General features: G+C 36.7%; 1 protein-coding gene across 3 annotated transcripts in view; it reads right to left on the reverse strand.

The window, feature by feature from the left end:
• The window catches only part of ATM (ATM serine/threonine kinase), a 119,411-nt gene that overhangs the window by 82,397 nt on the left and 12,317 nt on the right, over positions 1–24,697 (reverse strand). For all 3 annotated transcript variants that reach the window (XM_072729896.1, XM_072729897.1, XM_026006789.2), the window contains 13 exons: positions 14,358–14,523; positions 13,473–13,711; positions 11,548–11,711; positions 10,401–10,570; positions 8,493–8,864; positions 7,331–7,525; positions 6,469–6,564; positions 5,332–5,557; positions 4,051–4,176; positions 3,387–3,512; positions 1,981–2,070; positions 1,068–1,239; positions 188–387 (listed from right to left, as the gene is read on the reverse strand). In XM_072729896.1, the coding sequence (XP_072585997.1) occupies positions 188–387; positions 1,068–1,239; positions 1,981–2,070; positions 3,387–3,512; positions 4,051–4,176; positions 5,332–5,557; positions 6,469–6,564; positions 7,331–7,525; positions 8,493–8,864; positions 10,401–10,570; positions 11,548–11,711; positions 13,473–13,711; positions 14,358–14,523 (2,342 nt within the window). The remainder of the gene's footprint in view (positions 1–187; positions 388–1,067; positions 1,240–1,980; positions 2,071–3,386; positions 3,513–4,050; positions 4,177–5,331; positions 5,558–6,468; positions 6,565–7,330; positions 7,526–8,492; positions 8,865–10,400; positions 10,571–11,547; positions 11,712–13,472; positions 13,712–14,357; positions 14,524–24,697) is intronic.

Consider the following 24,697-nt stretch of genomic DNA (forward strand, 5'->3'; position numbering starts at 1 on the left):
TCCACTTAAAATTTTTTCACAGTACATTAAAAGAAAAACTGTATTTTATAACTAGCATCAGACTTATTCCTCAAGGAAGCAACTTCAAACCATCAGAGGTACTGTAGGATTCTTACAAATCAGTCTGTTAACATTTTTCCAGCAACAACAGGCAGAACTGAAGATATGTCACTTTCCCTTAACTCACCATGTGCAGATGGAGAGATTTACTAGGGTCGAGCACGCTAGAATCAATTAACATTAACAATTTCCTCCGAATGTCAGCTGCTCTAAATGACACAGTGCTGGTCTGAGCAGTAGTTACACACACACACAAGAACTTGAGCATGTCTAAGAAAAGCAGATCTTGCTTTGACAGATGTTCTTCAGCTAAAGGATTCATGGAACCTAAAAATAAAAAGCACTTATTAAAACTAAGAAAGGGATGCAGCAAACACATATATTAAATATTAGCTCAAATATCCTCTGATCTACCAAAAAAGAGAAGTTACCCTAGGATTCTGTCATCAAGAAATAATCTATGGGAAAATTTATACAAACAAATTTATTGCAATACTGATAATTATAGAGAAATAAAACTGAGTCTAAATTTCTGGCAAAAAATTGGTCAACTGAACTATGATAAATATGTTAATTGGGATATTATGAAGTCATTACAAAGGATAATTATCAATACAAATAACTGAATGAAAAAATGCTATAATTGTTAAAAGAAAATGAACAAGCCATAAAAAAGCATTTGAATGTTGATGCTGATGGTAATAACAGATAAAGACTAACAGTGATGGCCCTATGAGTATTTTCATTCTCCTACTTTCTGTTTTCCAAATAATCCATGATATGGTTCTATTTTTTTAGTAAATATTTTGAATTCCTCTCATGAAGAATAAAACTAATAAAATTCAATCAAAAATCAGAGAAATCTAAAGTATACAGAAAAGAACAAACATAATAGACTATACAAGGGAAAATAAAATGAGCATAATATTGGTATCTATGAGGACTTTTATAATGCCAAGTCAATACAGAAAGGTAAAAGAAATCCCAAGCAGGAAATATGTATTTACCAATAGTACTCTGGCCCTCTCCAGATACATTTGCATCACTAGCATTGCCAGCAGGGGAATCACTGAATAGATTCATGGATGACTGATCTTCCATCTCCATCAGATTGTCATCAGTATCGTCTTCCATTGATTCTACTTCTCCAAAGTCAAATGGCTTTCTGATAAAGGACGCCTTCAAAGAAGAAAAAGAAGTGCTCAAACTGGCTTCTTTCAGTAGCATGATGCAGTTAAAATTCATCTATTCAAACAAATCAACATTCACGTGTATGAACACTGCAGTATTATTTCTAATTAAGTGTTCAACAATAAAAAATGGATATATAAATCATTACATCAATATAATAATAATATGCAAACCTTTAAAATAATTTTGTTTTTTTTTAAGTTTTATTTGAGAGAGAGGGAGATAGTGTGCCAAGTAGGGGTGGGGGTGCTGGAAGGATAGGAGGAGGTGAGGGAGAGAGAATCTTAAGCAGGTTCCACACACAGCACAGAGCCTGAGGTGGGCCTCAATCTCAAAGTTCAGAGATCACGACCTGAGCTGAAACCAAGAGTTGGACATTCAACCAACTGAGCCATCCAGGCACCCCTTTTGTTTTTATTTTTAAGGATAGATGATTATTTTAAATTCTGGTACAGTATTACACAGAAATACATATAAGCCTGAATAATTAGTTTCCAATCATTCAGTCTGTTATTAATCATTGAAAATCTAAAAGTTGAGCAGTATGTAAGGTCCTGACATTAAGTAGCAAACAATATGTTCTTTCTGAAAGCCAAGTAACTTTAATTTTCCATATTTAAAGAAACATGAGATGCACATATTGTGAGATGTATCCCTACTGAAGAGAGATATCAATGAAAAAAATATCTTAGAATCAATGAAATAAGTTGGTAAAACAAACATACTTACCAAACTTCTACATATATCTGCAATATCATTCATTAGCTTTGATGTCAACAATCGTAGGAAAAATCGAGATGCTATCTTATTTGGACTGGGCTATAATTAAGTCAAAAAGCAAGAAAAAAAAAAGGTTATTCTTGGCAGATAATATTTTCTTTTTTTTTTTTTTAAAGACTTTATTTATTCATGAGAGACAGACAGACAGAGACATAAGCAGAGGGATAAGCAGGCATCATGCAGGAAGCCTGATGTGGGACTTGATCCCAGAGTCCTGGGATTATGCCTTGAGCCAAAGGCAGACGCTCAACCACTGAGCCACCCAAGCGTGCCTATTTTCTCTATCTTAAATGAAATACAGATTTTTTTTTTTTTTTTTTGCACTGGAAATTCTCTACTATAAGAAGCATGGATAAATACTTTATTATCAGGACCAAGATATAAATCACATTAAAAACACTAACCCCATTTCTTCAAGTAATGATTATGGCACATGGAAGTAAGTTGTATATAAATGTTAAAGTAAAATACCAACTACTGACCTTAAATTAAGTAATAATTGTAAGTTAGAGTTTTTTTTCTTCCACTTCTCTCCTCCCCCATTTACAAAAGAACATAGAAAAATACAATTTTTTCAAGTAAAAAAAAAATTACAAAATCAAAAATATATGCTGATAATATGGTTATATAGCCATGTAGTTATCATTAACTTCAAAAAACCATTTTTTCCAACTATTACCATCATTCTGGCCTGGCTCGACTAAACTGTAGGCTTCTTCCAATCAAAATAAAGATTGCACAGAGTAACACTCTTTCTACCAAGTGTTCTATGAGACACTTTGGGCAAAAGAAAGTAATATGTATGCTGCAATGATCTTCATGGAGCTTGCTCACCCCACTACAGTGATATGTGCATCACACAGCTAGTAGTCAACATTCTTATTAAACGAACAAAAATATGCTGATGGTAAAAGAGTCATCTATGTAGCTGTATATAAAAGTGGCAAAATAACCTCAGAAACTTTCCTGAAATGATGAAATTACTTCATGAGAAACTCAGATTACCTGTTGCTTTATTCCTTTGGTTGCTACTTTTTTTTTTTTAAGATTTTATTTATTTATTCATGAGAGACACAGAGAGAGAGGCAGAGACATAGGCAGAGGGAGAAGCAGGCTCCCTGCAGGGAGCCCGATGCGGGACTTGATCCCAAGACCCCGGGATCACAACCTGAGCCAAAGGCAGACACTCAACCACTAAGCCACCCAGGCATCCCTAGTTGCTACTTTTATTTGCCATTCAATTTGATTTTAAATCAGTGTATAAACTTATGAATGGACCAAAAAACCAGTAACACCACAAAGTAGTTATCAACCTTGTAGATGGACCACACAGTCAAGTAAGAACACCATCTTACCTTCATACAGTTACACAAGCAACTAGTACAGAGATTCATCATATTTCTCAGTGAAACAATCCTAGATTCCTCATGTGTCTTGTTTTTAAACAGAGTGATACTTTCTCCTGCACACTGCATCAGAGACTATTAATAAAAGAAGGAAAATCCAGACTTGAGTTAAAATTACAGTTGTGTGATTACCTTTTAAAGTTTCACTTACGAAGTAAAATTGTTTTTGGAAGTTATACTTGGTTATATAGTGTAATTAAAAATCATGGTAACAATTTTTTTAATGACCTTATGCCCTTACAAATCACACCACTGACTGAACAAGAACTCAGAGATGGAAGGCAGTTTCACGCTTGGAGCTGACCCATGTAATAGTCAAGGATTCTTTAGGACAATTGATCACAGGAAAAACTTTTAAAAGGTGCCCATAAAAATCAGTATTTTTGTTAGTAAAATTAAATTTAATGCATTATCTCAATTACTCTATTTATAGTTGGCTTAAAATAACTGCAATTGTTAAGAACAGAGAGTATCGTTTCTTTCACATAGCATAAATGAAAGAAAAGACCTAACCTACCTAAAAGTTTTGTTTTTTCAAGCCAACATACCAATTTCCCCAAGCATACACTTCACTCAAATTTCTCCACAACTTTACCAGAATAAATTTTCATACCTTGGCTTTCTGGAATAGTTCTGATGTATATGCCTCCTCTTCTGTTATTACACTTACAGAGCAATAGCAGCCGAGAACACCCACCAAAAGACTTGAACACCGGATAAGCGTCTCTGCATCTGTAGTCTTAAAGACAAAAAAAAATACATGTTTCATTATTGAGTACTCCATGATTATCTTTTCTAAGAACAAATTTATGTACATATTGAGAACTTTAGTTAACTGAGTTAGTAGTGACATGATATTGGTGATCTCTGAAAAGATCTTAGATATCCCTGCAGAGTTGTGATAACTAGGATTCACAATTATCTCCTAACAGCCAAGTCAGGTATCTATCTCCTCTGAAATTGGCAGAGTACTGCACACATAGGTCCTTAACACTGGAGGCTGGGAGGAAAGAAAAAAAAAAGGTAGACAAATGAAAGTCTGTAACTCTTAGAATGCAAGTTGAAATCAGATTCATATAAAAGGAAATTAAAATGACATTCTGACCTTCTGAAGGATAAGAACCTTGACTTATTCAGCTTTTTTGGACTCTAGAAACTAATACAAATTTTTGCAAGTAGATACCACATAGCCAATTTTATAAAATTATTTACAAATTTATAATGGCTACACAGAAAAGTAAGATTTTCAGACTGCTTTGTTCCTATATTGAAGGAATGGAATTTTAGGGTAAAACACAGAAGACTATATTACAAAGTGGCTACAACCACGACCCAGGGGAATGTTAGTAACTAAGGGTAAGGCATACTGTCTCTTCTCTGGTTCTCTGGGTCACCATCTCCGGCTACTGAACTCACTCCATTGAGTAACTGGAAGATTTTATTTTATTCAACAAATGTTTTACTATTTACCATACAACAAGGCATTTTGGAAGATACAAAAATTAATAAAAATAAATACGCCCTTTAACAAGCTTACAGCAGGGTTTGAGACATTTGTGTATAAAACATACACACAAACATCCACACTACAAGGAAGCTGTCAAGTGTCATTTTTTTTTTAAGATTTTATTTATTCATGAGAGACACAGAAAGAGAGAGACAGAGACAGACAGGCAGGCAGAGGGAGAAGCAGGCTTCATGCAGGGAGCCTGATGTGGGACTCAATCCTGGGTCTCTAGGATCAGGCCTTGGGCTGAAGGCGGCACTAAACTGCTGAGCCACCTGGGCTGCCCATGATTTTGCTTTTAAATCAAGTGTTTCATCACCCCCTCAGCCTTTCCTAACCGTCCACCGAAGTTGAGTCCAAGATAGGCTGTGGTTCTGAAAATCTCACCTCAGGTGAGTAGTTACTTAAGAGCTGTTCTGATAATCCCAGGAGATAGCGATCCAGAGATTCCTTGAGATTTTTGTGGACAGAAAGGCCTCCAGTGGACTGCTGCTTCTCTACAGCAGATTCTTTCACGATGGTTAAAAAACCCATCTTGTCAAAAGTTGTCTTAAGAAACAGTTCTTCAACTTCTGAGAACGAAGGCTCTTCTTCATCTTTTTGGTGCTGTTCACTTCAAGAAAGTAAGATCTTAAATTTAGAACTGAATGACCAACTGCTTCACCTCCATGTAGCAGTAATATATTACAGATGAACACATTAACTTAGTGTCTACATTATTCACAAACGGCTTACACAGTCAATGGATTATTCTTTAATATGCTTCTCTTCTTTGGAATTGGTACCTACTTGCACCAGATTTCATTATATGATAGCAAATTCTATTAACAGGTGGATGAAAACATATAGGTTACAACCTCAAAGGAAAATTCAGAAGTAATAAAAACAAACATTACTAATACCAGGTATAAACACTAAGATAAACATTATCTGAAAACTTTTCCCTTTTTCCATGTTGATTTCTCTAAAATGAAGGAGTCTGTCATCCTCTACCCTCTCCAGGGAGATCAGCAATCTTTATGCCAGTGAGTCATTCTCAGCCACAGTGATAAACATTGGTCTCTTGAGTCAACTAAAATGAGGTTTTTAGGTTTATTTTTACTTTCTCTCTCCTCCCTTATCATTAGTTCTAAAGCTCATAGATTTTACTTGACATACAAAAAATGGGTTGTATCTTTAAAGAACTCATTCCTAACCTCCCACTGTAACTGTCCTGTATACTCTGATGGCAAATGTCACAAATTATACAGCATGAAAAAAGTCAACTCGATCAAAATTATAGAATGCACATTACTATCACCGAATTAAAAGCAGCTTTTCCCTAATAGCTCTAATGGGCTAATGAGTGTGACTTTTTAAATTTTTTTTATTTTTTTATTTATTTTTATTTTTTGTGATTTTTATAAATTGATCAACTTAATCCATAATTTTTAAGATATAGCTACTTACTACTCTGCTAAAATTATGATCTTTGTAATTAAAGCCATATCTTAAAACAACTCAGAACTCTATTAGCTAACATACCATTCTGGCACTCTTTGGAGAAAATTCATTGCAGCTTTACAATTTTTCATAGTGAGACTCACAAGAATTTTCTCCACTGCAAGATGAGGAAAATTACTACAAAGGAAAAAAGAAAAATCTTCAGTTAGAAGACCAAAAGCCATTTAAAGCATTCTTTAAACTTAAACATCCACTTCTGGCTGTAAATCCTGACCTCTAAAATCTGGATCCAAAATTAAAATTTCTTTCATCTGTACTGAATTTTTTGACATCTAAACCAAGAATCAAGAAGCATACATTTTGTTACTATCTTTTTCAATACTTCCTAGCAGCAGACTCGTCCAATTTTTAAAAATCATTTCTGAAATAAACAGATTATGAAATTAAAGCAAAAGTATTAAGCTCCTAAGGTATATCCTGCAGCCCCTCAGCCCTGACTCCCTGCTGTGGAAGGGCAACCAGGTGTTCCCCCTCCTGGTGTTTAAGCCTCCTTCTGTCTTTGGCTTCCTCCCCCATTAACTCAACACTTATCACCCAGAACATGCTCCCATTATGATTCTAGGATACATCTGCATCAGATGTAGACAGAAGATCACCAAGGAACACATAAGCACTTAAAAAAAAATAATTCCTATTATTTAGACACATCCCCCTTATTCTCACCGTCCTGGCAGAGATAAGAACTAAGTAAAAGAACATAAACAGAGATCCAAGCACAACACAGAACACTGTAAAAAACAAAGGGACTGTTTAAGATCTGGAGTTAGCTCTGAGAAATCCTGAATTACCGCTGTAAAAAAAAAAAAAAAAAAAAAAGCCATCTCGTAGCAGGTAATGGAGAGGACCTCACAAAACAAAAAGCAGCATGCTAATAAACTATTACCTGTGAAGAACTGGAGGCAGCTCTGAACTATCTTCAAAGTCATCCTCTAACTGATAGAGTAAGAGCCATTTCATTATCAATTCCTTCAAAGAAAAATTTCTATTTACTTCACCTACATTCTGCTCCGCTCCTGTTCTTACAGTTTCTGGAACCAAACAGATGTTCATTGCCAGAGTCAAGCAGCATACTGCAGGACTAAAACAAAGGACGACCATTGTTAAAAATAAGCTTTTTTTTTTTTTAATATAATTGCTATGGGTTGGTAATTTGCAATAGGTGTCATCATGAGAATTAAAAAACAAAAATAGATTAGGTGTGATAAAACACTAAATGTTTCATACCCTTTAGTGAAAGAATGGGAGAAGCATTACAAAAGGAGATCCCTGAAATGCTACTTATATATTCCTGCAGCAATGCATCCATTTAACAGTTACCACCTCACTTCCAACTTCTTTCCCTCAAGAACAATTTGAATCTCTTTGGCATGCAAAGTCTTACAGGTTAGTAAAGCTTCCGCCAGATGCTTATGCTCTTTTTGCATAAGTCTTCAAGATATGCTTCATGCATTCACAGGAGTCCCTTAGAAGGATTCTAATTTCTTGTTCAGTAGCAGATTGAATTTCTGGACTCAGTATCCCTGTATCTGTGCAGGTCATAATTCCAAACCTTTCACTCATTCCAAATTTAGTAACCATCTTCTTTGCTAAAAAATGAGCTTTTTGAGGTAGAAAGATCTGGTCTATTTACCACCACTGCTGCTACTAATGTTTAAGACAATGCCTGACACATAGTAGATGTAGAGTGAACTTCTACTGACCAACTGAACACAAAAAAATTGTGAAGTCTGATTACATTTGAGAAGAATTATCTCATCATAACTGCAGCACTATTTAAAAAAAAAAAGTTTATGAATACTGAATAAGTCCTTAATATTGAGTTAAAGATAAATTTAAACACTAATTCTTTAAAATTGGCCTTGGTAATCTCTGTATACTTGAAACTAAATTTACATTTATTTACCTATTAAGACTTCTGGACAAACAACAAAAACATTTAAAATAGAATTTAACATATTGTTAAATGAAGTTACAAACTATAAAACCGGAAGAAAAGAGATATTTACGTCTACATATAAATCTAATACAATACAGAGTCAACTTACCATGAAGGTCTGCAGGCTGACCCAGTAAATAACTTCCAGAATTCTCTATCAACCTCAATTAAACTGCCTTGAATTATAGCTCCAAGTAAACCAAAGTTTTCAGCTTGTATTTGTTCAGAACTTATACCACGAAAGGTAACAGACCAAATTTTACTCCAGAGTTTCAACAAATCTGATTTCTGTGAGCCTTCTAAGTTTGACTTTTTGCCTTGACACAATGCAACTTCCATGAGGCATCGTAACACATACGGGGTGCGCTCCCCATGTCGTCGTTGAGGTAGAAGCTGGTATAGTATCATCAGTAATGATGACAACTCAAAGTTAGGCAAGCTTGAAGGGTATTTTGATATTAACTGGGTTGTAATCTGTAACCTAAAAAAAAGGGATAATTAATTTGAAAACTATTCAATTCCATAAAAGAAAAGTATATAGACATAGCACCCTTACAACATCCTAGAGTATCACCATCATTTTCCATATTACTCTCAAAATAAACTGCCTCTTAGTATTTTTTAACTCCTACTTCCTAAAATGGCAGGAAGAAGGAGGACTTTCTGGCTAGGTAGGTACTATTTCCCTTCCACAAAAACTATGAGGAGTAACTAAATTAGGGGCACCCAGCTGGCTCAGTTGGTAGAGACTGACTCTAGATCTCAGGGTCCTGATTTCAAGCCTCACATTGGGCATGGAGCCTATTTAAAAACAAATCAAAATTAAATTAGAATTTTCTACTTCTGAGTTATCATACCCACTCTTGCTCTACAATCACCAGTAATATTCCTCTAAAACAAGAAAACAAAAAACCAAACCAAATAACTATTTTTCCTAGACACTCAGTTAACAAACACCTGCTGTGAATTCTCTAGAATGTGAACAACTCAAGAAGGGGAATTTTACCTTGCTCCTCTCTGTGTCTCTAATGCTTGGTGCACAGCAAGTATTCAATAAATAACCTCTGACTAGGGATGCCTGGGTGGCTCAGTGGTTGAGCATCTGCCTTCGGCTCAGGGCGTGATCCCGAGATCGAGATCCGGGATCGAGTCTCACACTGGGCTCCCTGCATGAAGCCTGCTTCTCCCTCTGCCTATGTCTCTGCCTCTCTGTGTGTGTCTCTCATGAATAAGTAAATAAATCTTAAAAAAAAAAAAAAAAACCTCTGACTAAATGGAAAAACTGAAGTATCTGAAATTGGGATTCCTCTACCATATAAAAGAAACAGCAACTTAAGCAACAGGTACCTATATCAAGATGCTTTCCCCTCACATCTCAGTTATATTTAAATATTACAACAACATGGCAAAAATCAGGGCACGGATCACACAAGTTTGACTGCCATCTACAAACTTGCAACTGTACTTGGGAAGCTGCTTAACCTTTCCTCGGTTCATCTTCCTTTTGGTAAAGCAAACAGGCCGGGCTGGATGAATTCTCAAGATTCCTATCAGACCTAATATTTGTGATATCACAAAATTCTACAACTTATTTATATCATTTAAATAACTGCCTATGCTGAACACAGCAAATTTTTTTTAAAAAAGCAACCTTTTACTGTGGCATGAGGTCCAAGTTATTCTGTGATTTCTGAATGCCATCTTTAATTTCTCCTAATCTACTTCTCCTGGAAGGTGCTAAGATGTTCAGCTCAGTGTATTCCAGACAGGCCAGGCAGCCATCCTCCCATCTCCCTCGCTAAGGCAGTATGCTTAGGAAAGGTGGCCCTGGCCCAGCACTGGCTCCAGCAGAGGAGCCTTGGTGGCTGAGCTCAACGTGTCCTGGCAACCTTCATCAGGGAATGGTTTAGAAGTGGACAATTGACCTAGTTACGGCCAGGCCATTCTACTGGAGGGCTTGTGAGAAAAACGAAATGACACTAAAACAACACTGGAAGAGGCAAGAGTAACATTTTACCAAGGCACAAGATCAAAATCACTCTGTGACTTCTGAAGATGATCTTTTATTACTTCCCAGCCTAATTCTATTTTCTTCTTTTTGCAAGGTACACTGTAATCATTAAATTCTCTTTGTGTGGTAGTGTAAGACTGAGAAATCTCCAGAGATCTAGTATCTTCATTAAAGACCTAAAAAATAACAAAAAGAAAATCTATTTTTTTATACTGCCCCTGTTTTCTAATAGTTCATGAAGGGAAAAAATGTTCCTCTTCAAATGAAGACACAGGGAAGTTCATAGAGCAAGAGTAATAAATTACAGAAATAGCTAAATATGGTAACACAATAACAAACATTTTGCATGACTGTAAAAGCTCTCTAGAAAACAGATATTATCAAGTTACTAGATTTAGTTCCCAGAACATTGACTAAATGCACCAAGACACCTAAAGCAAAGCAAAAATCTGTTTTCAACAGGATTAAATTTCAAATTCTTTTGATTAAAAAAAGGGGGATTAAATCATAAATTTACCATTAAGAAAATATCTGACAACCAAAATTACCCAGGATGTTAACCAAATTTCTAAGTGAAAATGTGTTACTTAAGAAACAAAGCCATCAACTGATAGATAGGTAAGCAAAATATAATATATCCATACAACAGAGCATCATCCAGCAGTAAAAAGGAATAAACTACTGATTCATGGCACAACATGGATGAACCTTGAAAACAGTGTGCTAAGTCACAGGAGCCAGGCATGGAAGACCACATGTTGTATCATTCCATGATACAACAAATGCAAATATTCAGGAAATAGATAGTGGTGATGCTTGCACAACACAGTAAAAAATACTAAAAGCCACTCGCTTGTACACTTTAGTGAATTTTATGCTACATGATTTCTAACTCAGTAGAGAAAAAAATTAAAAAAACATTACGGTTGGGATAATCTGATTTCCTACAGACTATCTTTTAAGAATGAAGAGTTTATCACTGGTTTTCACTAAGTTCGTATGTGCAAAATAGTTAAGCCAGAAGAGCAATTGAAAAGGAACAATTTAGTATACAAAGTCATTTTACAAGGCTTTTTTATCAGAACACATGTTTAAAAAACTCAGTAAAAGGAAACTAATGGAAAATTTCAAAATGTGACAAGACCTACTATACCTGGTGACAAATATCTGCCATCAACTCAATCAAGTTTTCCTTGACAGCAACATTACGAGAGCCTGAAGAATATTTCCCTCTGCTTCCTATATGACTTATCTCATTAATTAGCAGATCATACAAGTTATATAAGATACTTTGCCATTTACTTGATTCATAAGCACCTGTAATTCAAAAAATTAAAATACCGTTACATATACACTCCATTTGCACTGACAACTCCCAGAAAACCATTCTTAAGGTGTTAAGGTGGAAACTGGTCCAACTGTCCCTTCAGTACCAGTGCTTCTTCAGACAATATCCTTGCAGGCTCTGCTTTGTAACAGTATCCAGCTCATACTCAGTTACCTGTATCGGTTATAAAATTTTTCTATAATCTGATCTTTCTCTAATCAACTCAATCAAAATCCCAATCCAACTTTAATTTCTTCTCTCCCAAGGCAAATACAATTCATATGTCCTGTCATTTATATGAGGACCAAGTTCTTTGTACATCTTTAAGAGAAAAACATTACTAGTTCCTTTCATGTATAAATGACGTATTATCCAGACTTCTCATTCCAGCCATCTTTCCCTAAACACACTCCAGTCCACTTCTGTCCCTCTTGAAATGGTGACTCTACAAAATCTGGTGGACGTGATAGGCCCACTGTGATCTGACCGGTATGATATGGGAACAAAGGAACTATGACTTTCCATAGAGAACATCTATTAGTGTAGCCTACAACTACATTAGTGTTTCTGACAGACTCATCACCCTACAAATTTTCAGTTCATCCTAAAGATACAGTTACCTAAAACCCTAAATATATCATGTCATTCCTGGATAAGCCGGATCTTCATCCTGATGAGAGCTGTGTGAGCGAGGAAAACCTATGAAAATCCACCATTCTTTGACTTACAGTGGTTTCATGGGCTACAAGTACATCTAACTTCACATATGAGACATAGACAGCTACTTATGAAAAAAATTGGCTATCACAGTTTTCCTCTATTTTAACAATTTCTCAATGTAGCTTGATTTCCTAACAAGGACATTAAACTTGGCATGATATATTCATACAAAGGCTAGTACAAGCTCAAAGGTAAACACAGCATCAGCATGAGGGTACCCATTCAGTTCCAGTTCTACCCAATAAAATTCCTGTCTACTGTATGAAGCTACACCATCTAAGATTTTCTTTCAGGATTTTTAAAAATTGAGGTATAATTCACATATAACATTAATTTCAGATGTAAAACAATGATTTGGCATTTGAATGCATTATGAAATGATCACAATGAAGCTGGTTAATGTATCTTACATAATTACCAAAAAAATGTGTTTTTTTCTTTATGAAGACAGCTTTTAAAATCTACTCTCTCAGCCACTTTCAACGCACTACATGTTAACAAGCAATACTCTCTTGGTGAAAGACAAATGTAAAGGTTATCAAGAGAGGAGAAATCATTCATTTCTAGTTTTCCCAGCAAACAGGGGCCTGGATTAAGTATGAGGTTTATGGCAGTATGGATATACTTTCCTGAAGAAGTGACTAATCTGGTTGTAGGCCACATTTATGTTTTACCTCCTGGTAAAAGCAGTACATAGATACATAAGACCCTGCCTTCTCTAAACTCGTTTAAACTCTGGTCTGTATAATTCCTTTCTACTTATTGCTGCATGATCAGCTCATAGAGGGAACAGTGTCTCTCATCTGTCTGTGTTGCTCATAATACTCATGAACATACTAAACAAGTGGTAGAGCATGATAGGATTTGCTACCACAGCCTCAAATTCTAAAAAAAAGTGTGAGAAATATCCTCAAGACTAATACCATTACCAAGCACAGCAATCCAGAGGAAAGTCATAATTTCCTAATGAAATACTTAAGCCTTGATGTTTCAATGAAGAAGCAAATTCAAAACAGCAAAAACTTATATACCTTTTTCTTGGGTTTTGGCTCCCTTTGGATGATGCATATAAATTTGTAGTTGAAATAATTCAATAATTACTTCTTTTAAGGAATCATTAAGTCTATGTTGAGTCCAAATATAAAGCAAGGTAGGAAGAATTTCATCTCCTAATTGACACACTCGAATTCGAAAGTTACCAGCCAATGTCTTGAGGAAGATGATAAACGCTGCTAAGATGTGATTTAGACCTGCGGCGCTCTTTTCCTGTCTGTCACAGAAAATAAATAGATTCAGATTGGTGTTACAGAGCAGAAAAATGAACACTGAAGGCAGTTATAAAGTTGCATGCTGAAAAGAAAAAACATATCTAGTCTTCAAATAACTGTAGTCTTAATTTCAGAACTGTTCAGAAAAAAAAATCTTAATATACGGACTACACAGCAACAACAAACAAAACAGCTATTTGGCACTGAGACATCCTTCCTGCTAGCTCTCTGCTGATACAGGTGCAAAATGATACAAACAGGTGCAAAATGATACAAAACTAATTTGTAATACCACCATTTATATCGTGTTTCACATTATACATTGGGTAATATCACACAGATATAAGACTGATACTTCCAAAATATATTCCTATTTTCTTTTTTCTTCAAAAATGAGGAAAATGAAACTACTTCAGAGAATATTTAGCTTTTCCTGTTGCTAGAAAAGCAACATCATTTTCATGTTCTGTCTGCCTTTGGATATTCAGGAAGTAGGCGAGGAGAACTGATACTTTCTTTGGGAATCTACTAGTTCTACTATAATGGGCCCATTCTTTTATAATTGGTAACATTCTTAGTTATTGGATCTAAAGGATGTCTTTCAAGATCAAATAGATTTTCAAAACAAAACAAAAAAGATTAGATTACCTGGCATGCTGAATAGCCTTGGAAAAGAAATCCAAAAATTTGGAATTTAATCCATCAGTTTGCGAACAGCATCCTTTAGTCACAGCATGAATGATTCTAGCCACTAAAACTCTATTCATGTCTTGTGGAGGTTTAAGGTATAGATTGAAGTACACAGAGAACAATTCTTAAAAAAAACATACACACAAAAAAACATAGTTATTTTTAAAAATATATCAAAGTACTTAACTTAAAGGTCCTGATTCAACTTAAATTTCAATAATATGGGCTGCCTGAGTGGCTCAGTCAGTTAAGTGTCCAACTCCTGGTTTTGGCTCAGGTAATGATCTCAAGGTCAGGATAGAGCCCTGTATCAGGCTCTACAATCAGCGAGGAATTTGCTTAAGATTCTCTTTCTCCCAGTGCCCCTCCTGTCTCACTTGCTTGCTCATGCACTCTCAAATAAATAAATCTTTTCAAATAAATTTCAATAACCCCATGTAGGCAAAAAAAGTTAAATTATACTAATTGACACTCAATACGTTAAAAGTATCACATCAATATTTAATTTCACTTTACATAAACTGCTTTCAAGAGAGGAACAACTTTAGGCCAGAGATATGGGCAGTCAGCCCTCAGACAAGCTGCTGAACTTCTCTACATCTGTACCCCTTCCTCTGGGTCTAAATAGAGCATGTTACAGAGTACACATGCCAGCCACTGCTTTATTTTGAGGCCGTCTGATTAATGTGTAAAACGTATTAAGAACAGTATCAAGGGGCTGAGATTTTATTCTCCTTATATCATAAGGAATCAGAATGCCAGTTTCATGGATGGCTGGCCGAAGACATTCCTGATCAGAGAAAAACGACTGTTTATTTCTCACAGCAATGAGAGTAGTTATAGTACCTTCCTTTTTTGCATAAATTCCTCAATCCCAAAGGCAACATGAAGAGGGCCACATGACACAAGTGCAAACAGTGAGCTACATTACAGGAGAAAAACCTCAAGCTTTCTATAATAAATGAGAGGCAAGCAAACCTGTCCTTTCCTCTGAGGAAGCCATCATCTCAATCCCCATCTCAACCTTTTAAGGTTCACCATACACACAGTTTTTAAAAAGTCAAGAATAAAGCAGTCAGGGTCTGCTTGTAAGACATGCAGAAACATTGACATGCACTGAGAATCATCTCCCAGAACAATGAAAACCAAAGCTGCTAATGCAGAATTTGCTCCCCGTAAAGAAATAAACAGAAAGTCCTTGGCTGGTAAAGTGAGTAAGGGTAGCACCTATGGGTATCTTTCAACTGTATGATCACATAATTCTGTAGAAATAATTTAATATCAGATTTCAAGTACAAAAGAATAACAAAGAAATACCTCAAACAGTATAGTAAGGAAGATGATTATTCCAGTGATTCTTATCATATCTGACATTAATTTATACAATTCTGCATCAGTGCTTTCCGAAGTTCTGTCATTATAGTACCTAAACAGTTAAAAACCCTAAGTCAGGGGCACCTGGGTGGCTCAGATGAGCATTTGCCTTTGGCTCAGGTCATGATCCTAGGGTTCCAGGATTGTGCCCCCTGCTCAGCAGGGTATCTGCTTCTCCCTCCCCTTCTGCTCATGCATGCTCTCTCTCACTGACTGTCTCTCAAATAAATACATAAAATCTTAAAAAAAAAAAACTGAGTTAATACACAGAAATGTGGAGGCAAGAAAACAGATTGGGGGGGCACCTGGGTGGCTCAGTGGGTTAAGTGTCGGACTTTGGCTCAGGTCATGATCTGAGGGTCCTGGGATTGAGCCCTGCATGGGGCTCTGCACTTTGGAGCATCTGCATGTCCCTCTCCCTCTCCTCTGCCCCTCCCCACTGCTAGTGCATGTGTGAGCTCTCTCTCTCTCTCTCTCTCTCTCTCTCTCAAACAAACGGAATTTAAAGAAAAAAAAAAAAAACAGGAGTAGTTATCTTGATCACTTCCCTCTTATTACCTACTAGGAGCAGAGAGGTGAAATGAGAGTGCCAACCATCTTCGATTAAAGCTCAAGTGTTAGGGCTTTTGCTAGTCGGGGGAAGTGATCCCAACTCTCACAGAATCCCACATACTATCCTATTAAGTGGCTAAAAACCCTGGCATAAGACATTCAATGAAAGTTGCAGAAGCATATAGTCCAACTTCTTAAAAAAAAAAAAAAAAGAAAAAAAAGGCTGTGGGACATGCCTCCAGGTGAATTCACTTCTTCCATGAATTCAACAACAAAAAAGCTCAAAGAACAGACAGTGAAGGAACAGGATATTAAAAAGGACTTCTGGAGTTAATAAAATTCAATTAAATGTAGATTCTTTGGGACTTCATATATAGATAATCATGCTACCTGCAAACAGGAAAGGTTTTCTTTCTTACTTTCCCATCTGGATGTCTTTAATTTCACTTCCTTGCCTACCTGCCCTGGCTAGAACATCCAGTACAGTGCTGAACAGGAGAGATGAGAGCAGAATCCTTAGTCCCAAATCTTTTATGAAAGGTTTTAAATTATGGATTCGATTTCTGTAATAGTCACAGAACTATTCAGATTATCCATTTCATGTATGGTCATCTAATATTCGATAAAGGAGGAAAGACTATCCATTGGAAGAAAGACGGTCTCTTCAATAAATGGTGCTGGGAAAACTGGACATCCACATGCAGAAGAATGAAACTGGACCACTCTCTTTCACCATACACAAAGATAAACTCAAAATGGATGAGAGATCTAAATGTGAGACAAGAGTCCATCAAAATCATAGAAGAGAACACAGGCAACACCTTTTTTGAACTCGGCCACAGTAACTTCTTGCAAGATATATCCACAAAGGCAAAAGAAACAAAAGCAAAAATGAACTATTGGGACTTCATCAAGATAAGAAGCTTTTGCACAGCAAAGGATACAGTCAACAAAACTAAAAGACAACCTACAGAATGGGAGAAGATATTTGCAAATGACATATCAGAAAAAGGGCTAGTTTCCAAAATCTATAAAGAACTTATTAAACTCAACACCAAAGAAACAAACAATCCAATCATGAAATGGGCAAAAGACATGAAGAGAAATCTCACAGAGGAAGACATGGACATGGCCAACATGCACATGAGAAAATGCTCTGCATCACTTGCCATCAGGGAAATACAAATCAAAACCACAATGAGATACCACCTCACACCAGTGAGAATGGGGAAAATTAACAAGGCAGGAAACAACAAATGTTGGAGAGGATGCGGAGAAAAGGGAACCCTCTTACACTGTTGGTGGGAATGTGAAATGGTGCAGCCACTCTGGAAAACTGTGTGGAGGCTCCTCAAAGAGTTAAAAATAGACCTGCCCTACGACCCAGCAATTGCACTGTTGGGGATTTACCCCAAAGATTCAGATGCAATGAAACGCCAGGACACCTGCACCCCGATGTTTCTATCAGCAATGGCCACAATAGCCAAACTGTGGAAGGAGCCTCGGTGTCCATCGAAAGATGAATGGATAAAGAAGATGTGGTTTATGTATACAATGGAATATTACTCAGCAATTAGAAACGACAAATACCCACCATTTGCTTCAACGTGGATGGAACTGGAGGGCATTATGCTGAGTGAAATAAGTCAATCGGAGAAGGACAAACAGTGTATGTTCTCATTCATTTGGGGAATATGAATAATAGTGAAAGGGAATATAAAGGAAGGGAAAAGAAATGTTGGGAAATATCAGGAAGGGAGACAGAACATAAAGACTCCTAACTCGGGGAAACGAACTAGGGGTGGTGGAAGGGGAGGAGGGCGGGTGTTGGAGGGGAATGGGTGACGGGCACTGAGGTGGACACTTGACGGGATGAGCACTGGGTGTTTTTCTGTATGTTGGTAAATTGAACACCAATAAAAATTAATTTTAAAAAAAAAGATTATCCATTTCATATTGGGTGAGCTCTGAGAGGGTGTGGTTTTAAGGAACTGATCCACACACATTCAGTTGTCAAATGTACATGCACAGAGTTGTTCACAGCCATGGTCTTAGTACTACTCTTCTAATAGTTGCAAGATGTGTGGTTATATCCATTTCCTTCCCACTATCAGCAATCTGTGTCCTCTTTTTTATCTTAGTGACTCTTGCTAGCAGTTATAGATTTTATTGGTTACAAAGAATCAGCTTTCTATTTCATTAAATGTTCTCTACTGTTTTTCTGTTTTCAATTTCAGTGATTTCTGCTCTCCAAAAACCAAAGTTTTTGGTTTTGTTTTTCTAGTTCCTTGAGATGGCAGCTAAGATTATGGATTTGAGATTTTCCCTCTTTTCTAATGTAGGTAGTTAATGCTACAAATCACCCTCTCAACATAACTTTAGCTGCATTCTACAAATTTTGACATGTTGTATTTTTTCATTTTCATCCAGTTCCAAGTATGTTCTGATTTCCTCTGAGACTTTTACCGCGACACCTGAGTTTAGAAATGTGTCATTTATTTTCACCCAAGTATTACAATGGACATAGAGCACTCATGGTAGAAAATCAAGGGAGGAATACATTTAGAAAGGGTAATCAGAAGAAAATGGCAGTGACATTTAAGCTGAGGCCGGGGGCCTCTGACAAGAGGACAAATGCCAAGAGGGAAACAAAGGGCTTGCACTCTCAAAATGGAGTGTGTGAAGTACTCTGCAGCACCGTCAGAAGCAAATACTAGAACTCATACTTTTTATATTTAAAATTAATTACAAACAAATGTGAAGTTTTAGGGGTGCCTGGGTGGCTCAGTAGGTTGAGTATCTTTGTTCAGCGTAGGTCATGATCCCAGGGGTCCTGTAATTGAGTCCCACATCAGGGTCCCTGCTCAGCAGGGAGTCTGCTTCTCCCTCTCCCTGCCACTCTCCCCCTGCTTATGCTCTACTCTCCTGCTAATAAATATATATTTTTAAAAAATCAAGCCTTACTGATATCTAATATAGAAATCAACAATGGTCATTTTGCAAGGCAACTTTGACAGCTTCTTACAAAACTAAACATACTTTTACCACACACCCAGCAACCACACTTCTTGGTTTTTAACCAAATGAGTTGAAAACTTATCTGCATACAGATATTTATAGTAGCTTTATTCATAATTGCCAAATTTTGGAAGCAATCAAGATGTCCTTCAGTAAATGAATGGATAATTAAACTGTGGTACATGCAATGAAATATTATTTGGTGCTAAAAAGAAATCAGCTATCAAGTCACAAAATACCATGGAGGACCTTAAATGCATAGTACTAAGTAAAAGAGGCCCATGTGAAAAGACTACATATTATTATTATTTTTTAAAAGATTTTACTTATTTATTCATGAGAGACACAGAGAGAGAGAGGCAGAGACACACCAGAGGGAGAAGAAGGCCCCATGCAGGGAGCCCAATGTAGGACTCGATCCCGGGTCTCCAGGATCACGATCTGAGTTGAAGGCAGGCACTCAACTGCTAAGCCACCAGGTGTCCCGAAAAGACTACCTATTATATGACATTCTGCAAAAGGCAAAATCAGACTGTAAAAAGGTCACTGGTTGCTAGGGATCAGTAGGAAGAGCAGGATGAGCAAGCACAACACAGAGGACGCCTAGCACAGTGGATCTATTCTAGGTGATACTATAATGGTAAATACATGTTACTGTACATTTGTCAAAATCCATAGAAAGAGGTGTTAACATAGGTTCACAGATTGAAACAAATGTGCCAGTTTGGAGCAGAATGCTGACAGCAGAAGAGGCTACGCATGTGTGATGGGGGGTTTAAGGAAACTCTCTACTTCCTGCTCAATTCTGCTATGAACCTAAAACTGTTCTGAGAAAGTAAAGTCTGGTTTTTTTTTCTTTTTTTTTAAAGATTTTATTTATTTATTCATGAGAGACACAGAGAGAGAGAGAGAGGCAGAGACACAAGCAGAGGGAGAAGCAGGCTCCATGCAGGGAGCCTGACATGGGCCTCGATCCCAGGACTCCAGGATCATGCCCTGGGCTGGAGGCGGTGCTAAACCGCTGAGCCACCCGGGCTGCCCGTAAAGTTTATTTTTTTTTAAATGTCTGGAAACCACTGGGTTAGAGAATCTGAATAAAGGCCACTGTAGTTAGAACACAGAAGTAGAAGGATAGGGATGGTTCTTAGTTATGGTCAGGCAGGCAGGCAGAAGCAAAATTACCCAATGTTTTCCAAGGCCTAGAAAAGGAGCACACATTTTATTCTAGTTGTACAGGAAAGCCACTCAAGTTTTTAACAGTTCTTCTTCCCTACCTTATTAGAGAAACTACCTTCTTCCTTGAGACAAGCCTAAGGCTCTTATTTTGGAACCCCTGATTCTCAGGAAACACAAAGAGGTGCCTGGGCTCAGTTGGTTAAGCATCTGACTTCTGATTTTGGCTCAGGTCACGATCTCAGGGTGCTGGGATGGAGCCCTGAGTCTGGCTCCTCACTGGGCAAGGATCTTAAGATTCTCTCTCCCTCTCCCTCTGTCCTCACCAACCTCCAACCTGGCTCCTATGTGCATGTACTCTAAAAAAATTAATTAAAAATTTTAAAAGAAGAAAACATAGTCCATTTTCCTGTGTATTCAACCACTCTCTTTCCACGGAATACTTCCCATTACATTTATATGTCTTCCAGTCACTCTCATCTTTTAACAGGACCCTTCTTTCCCTTCCCCTACAACCAAAGCTTTTGAAAGTGCTGTATCTGTTAATCCACTTCTTCACTAGTCACTCAGGCTTTCACACTAGTCCGTTACAGAATGGAATACCATCAACCAACAGACTCTAGTATAGAATAATTCACCCAACAACAGCAGGAACACATACTTTTTAAATGCATATGGAGTACTCATCAAGTACTCACCCTTGGTCATAAAAGAAATCATAACAATTATAAAATAACTTAAGATTATAAAAAGTATGTTCTCTGAAAGTAATCTAATTGGACTGAAAAAAAACTGCAAAAGGGAAAAAACAAAAAAACAAATACCCCCAAAACAATTGGAAAGTAAACATTTTAAATACTTTAAACATTTCCAAATAACCCACTGGTTAAAGAAATCTCAAGAAAAACTAGAACATATTTTAAACTGAAGAAAAATGAAAATACAACATTGTCAAATGTGATATGACAAAGCAGTGTCTAGAGAAAAATTATATTAAATGCACATATGAGGAAAGAAGCTCTCCAATCAATGACCTAAGCAACAACCCTAAGACACTAGTGAACAAATTAAACCCAAACTAAACATAAATAAAGAACTAATAATAAAACAAAAACTCGATAATGGAAGAGGCAGTATCACTACAGACCCCACATGCTTTAAAAGGATAAAAACACAATAACATTTGAGAATTTCACACTCCTACATTCAACAGCTTAGATAAAACATATAAATTCTTAAACAAATTACCAAAGCTAACTGAAAAAGAAATAAACTAAATATTTCCATATCTATTAAACAAACTTGAATTCATAGTTAAAAACTTCCAACCACTACCTCCAAATTCAATCTAATAATATATAAAAAGGATAATACATCATGCCCTAGTGGAGTATATCCTGGCAATACAAGGTTGACTTAACCTATGAAAAATTCATCAGTGCAATTCATCCTATCAAGAGACTAAAGAAAAGACCATTAAAAAAAAAAAAAAGCCCATAGGATTATCTCAACAGATGAAGAAATCTAATAAAATTCAACATCCTTTCATGATAAAAACCATGAGCAACTAGAAACTGAAAGTCTTCAACCCATACTGATAGCTAATGTCACGATTAGTGGTTAAACAATGAATGCTTCTCCCTAAAACCAAGAATATAACAAGATGTGCTCTCATCACTCCTACTCAAAATTATACTGAAACTACAAAACTGGAAGAAAACAGAGGAAAAGTTTTATGTCAGATTTGTTAACAATCTCTTGGAAATGACACCAAAGGCAAAGGCAACAAAAGAAAGTATAAATTGTACTCAAATTAAAAACTTTTTTAGATCAAAGGATACTATCATCAGGTTGAAGGCAACCCATGAAATGGGAGAAAATATCTGCAAACCCTATATGATAAGGGGTTAATATACAGAATATATAAAGAACTCCCATATTTCAACAACAAAATAACAACCCGATTAAAAACTGGGCAAAAGGGACGCTGGGTGGCTCAGTGGTTGAAGTATCTGCCTTTGGCTCAGGGCGTGATCCCAGGGTCCTGGAATCGAGTATCTCCGGGCAGGGAGCCTCCTTCTCCCTCTACCTATGTCTCTGCCTCTCTCCCTGTGTCTCTCATGAATAAATAAAATCTTAAAAAAAAAAAAAAAAAAAAAAAAACCTGGCAAAAGATGTGAATAAATAGTTTTCCAAAGATGATAAATGAACAATTAGCATATGAAAAATTCAACATCACGAGTCATTAAGGAAATGCAGACCAAAACCTCAATCAGACACCACTTCACACACATTCACATTAGGATGGCTACTATCAAAACAAGAAAAAGTGTTAGTAGGGATGTGGAGAAGTGGGAACCCAGGTGATTGCTGGTGGATATGTAAAACATGTAAAGGGATATAGTCCTTGTACAAACCAGTTTGGTGGCTTCTCAATAAATTAAACACAGAACTACCCTATGATGCAGCAATTCTACCTCTGGATAAATACCCAAAAGAATCAAAAGAAAGGACTCAAACAGCTAATTTGTACACTTGTGTTCCTAACAGTATGATTCATAAAGCCAAAAGGTAGAAACCACTCAAGTATCCAAAGACAGATGAATGGATCAACAAAATGCAGTATATAAGTGCAATGGAATATTAGTCTTAAAAAGGAAATTCTGAGACATGCTACAACATGGATAAACATTGAAAACATGAGTGAAATGAGGCATTCACAAAAGAACGAATACTGTTATGACTTCACCTACAGGAGGCAGCCAGAGTAGTCAAACTGCTAGATACAGAAAGCAGAATGCTTGCCAAGGACTGCCAGAGGGGAAAAGGGGAGCTGTTGTTTAAGGAGTACAGTGTTTCAGTTTGGGAAGATGGAAAAGTGTTGGAAATGAAAGGTGATGGTTGCAAACAATGTGGATATACTTAATACCACTGACTATAAACTTAAAAATAGTTAAAATGGTGAACTTTAAGTCATGTACATTCCACCATTTAAACAAATCATACTGAAGGTCCCAACCGATAGAACACAGCAGAAAGAATTAGTGAAAGTCACACGGCTCAGAAATGAAGGGGAAAAAACACAGATAATAATATGACTGTCTAAAGAGAAAATCCCTCGGAAGCTACAAAAGAGCTCCTTAGATCTACTAAGTATTTTAGCAAGGTCCCAAGACACAACATTAATATACAAAAATCACCTGTACTTCTGTATGATAGCAATCAGTATGGAAATTGAAATTTTTTAAACTACACAATTTACAAACTACAGCAGTATAAATCTAATAAAAATATATAAATTCTGTAAGTTGATAATCCTAAAACACTGATTTGTCAAAAAAGACCTAAATAGATATATCATGTTCACAGACCAGAAGACTCCATGTTCATGTGTTTGCCTGTTCTTCCTGTCTTGTATAGATGGAGGTTCCTGGGATCTATCCTACATGACCTCCCACCCTGACCTGCACATATAGAGGCAGGCTAAAGAATGTTGTTTGTGAGACTTGTGCTGCGTAAGTGACCCTGGGAGCCTGATTAGCTGCCATTAGCTGGCCTCCAGGTCAGAATTTGCCTTTCTAGTCTAAAGGTCAAGAACTTTAAATTTTGCCTTTCATCCCCTCCAGCTCCAGCATGGGCTGCCCACCACCCACTGGAATCTGGGAAGGAACACAAACAAACACACCTAGCCCAGGATCCTAGATAGGTAAAGACATGATAATAAAGGAATGTGACTAGCTCCAAACTGCACGTAGGCAAACAAATGTTTAACTCCAAACCCTGTCATTTTCCCTACAATTGGGGATGGTCAGTTGGAAGTCTCACTTGAGGGGAGGATGCTCCACCCAGGCCTCTCAATCTGGACTCCAGCCTGGCTCTCCCCATGGACCTTCCCTAGCTAATGAGGTTGGATGTTATAACTCTGTCTTATTCTCCTTTACTGTTTATTACAGCCCCAATCTATGCAGATTTTCCTTTTCTTCTTTCTGTTTCTATTAGGTTTTTTATAATATCAATAAAGTGTATTTTTCCCCTTCAAAACTGAGAATATTAAAAAAAAAACTGAGAATATAGCTGCTGTGAATCTTTTCTCAGAACATTTCCTTAATTTTTCCATAGATTCATTGCAATACCTTCCAAAATTCCAACAGAGAATTTGTAGTAATCAACAAGCCAATCTC

The sequence above is a fragment of the Vulpes vulpes genome, chromosome 12 (assembly GCF_048418805.1).
Source record: "Vulpes vulpes isolate BD-2025 chromosome 12, VulVul3, whole genome shotgun sequence".
NCBI classification, from domain to species: domain Eukaryota; kingdom Metazoa; phylum Chordata; class Mammalia; order Carnivora; family Canidae; genus Vulpes; species Vulpes vulpes.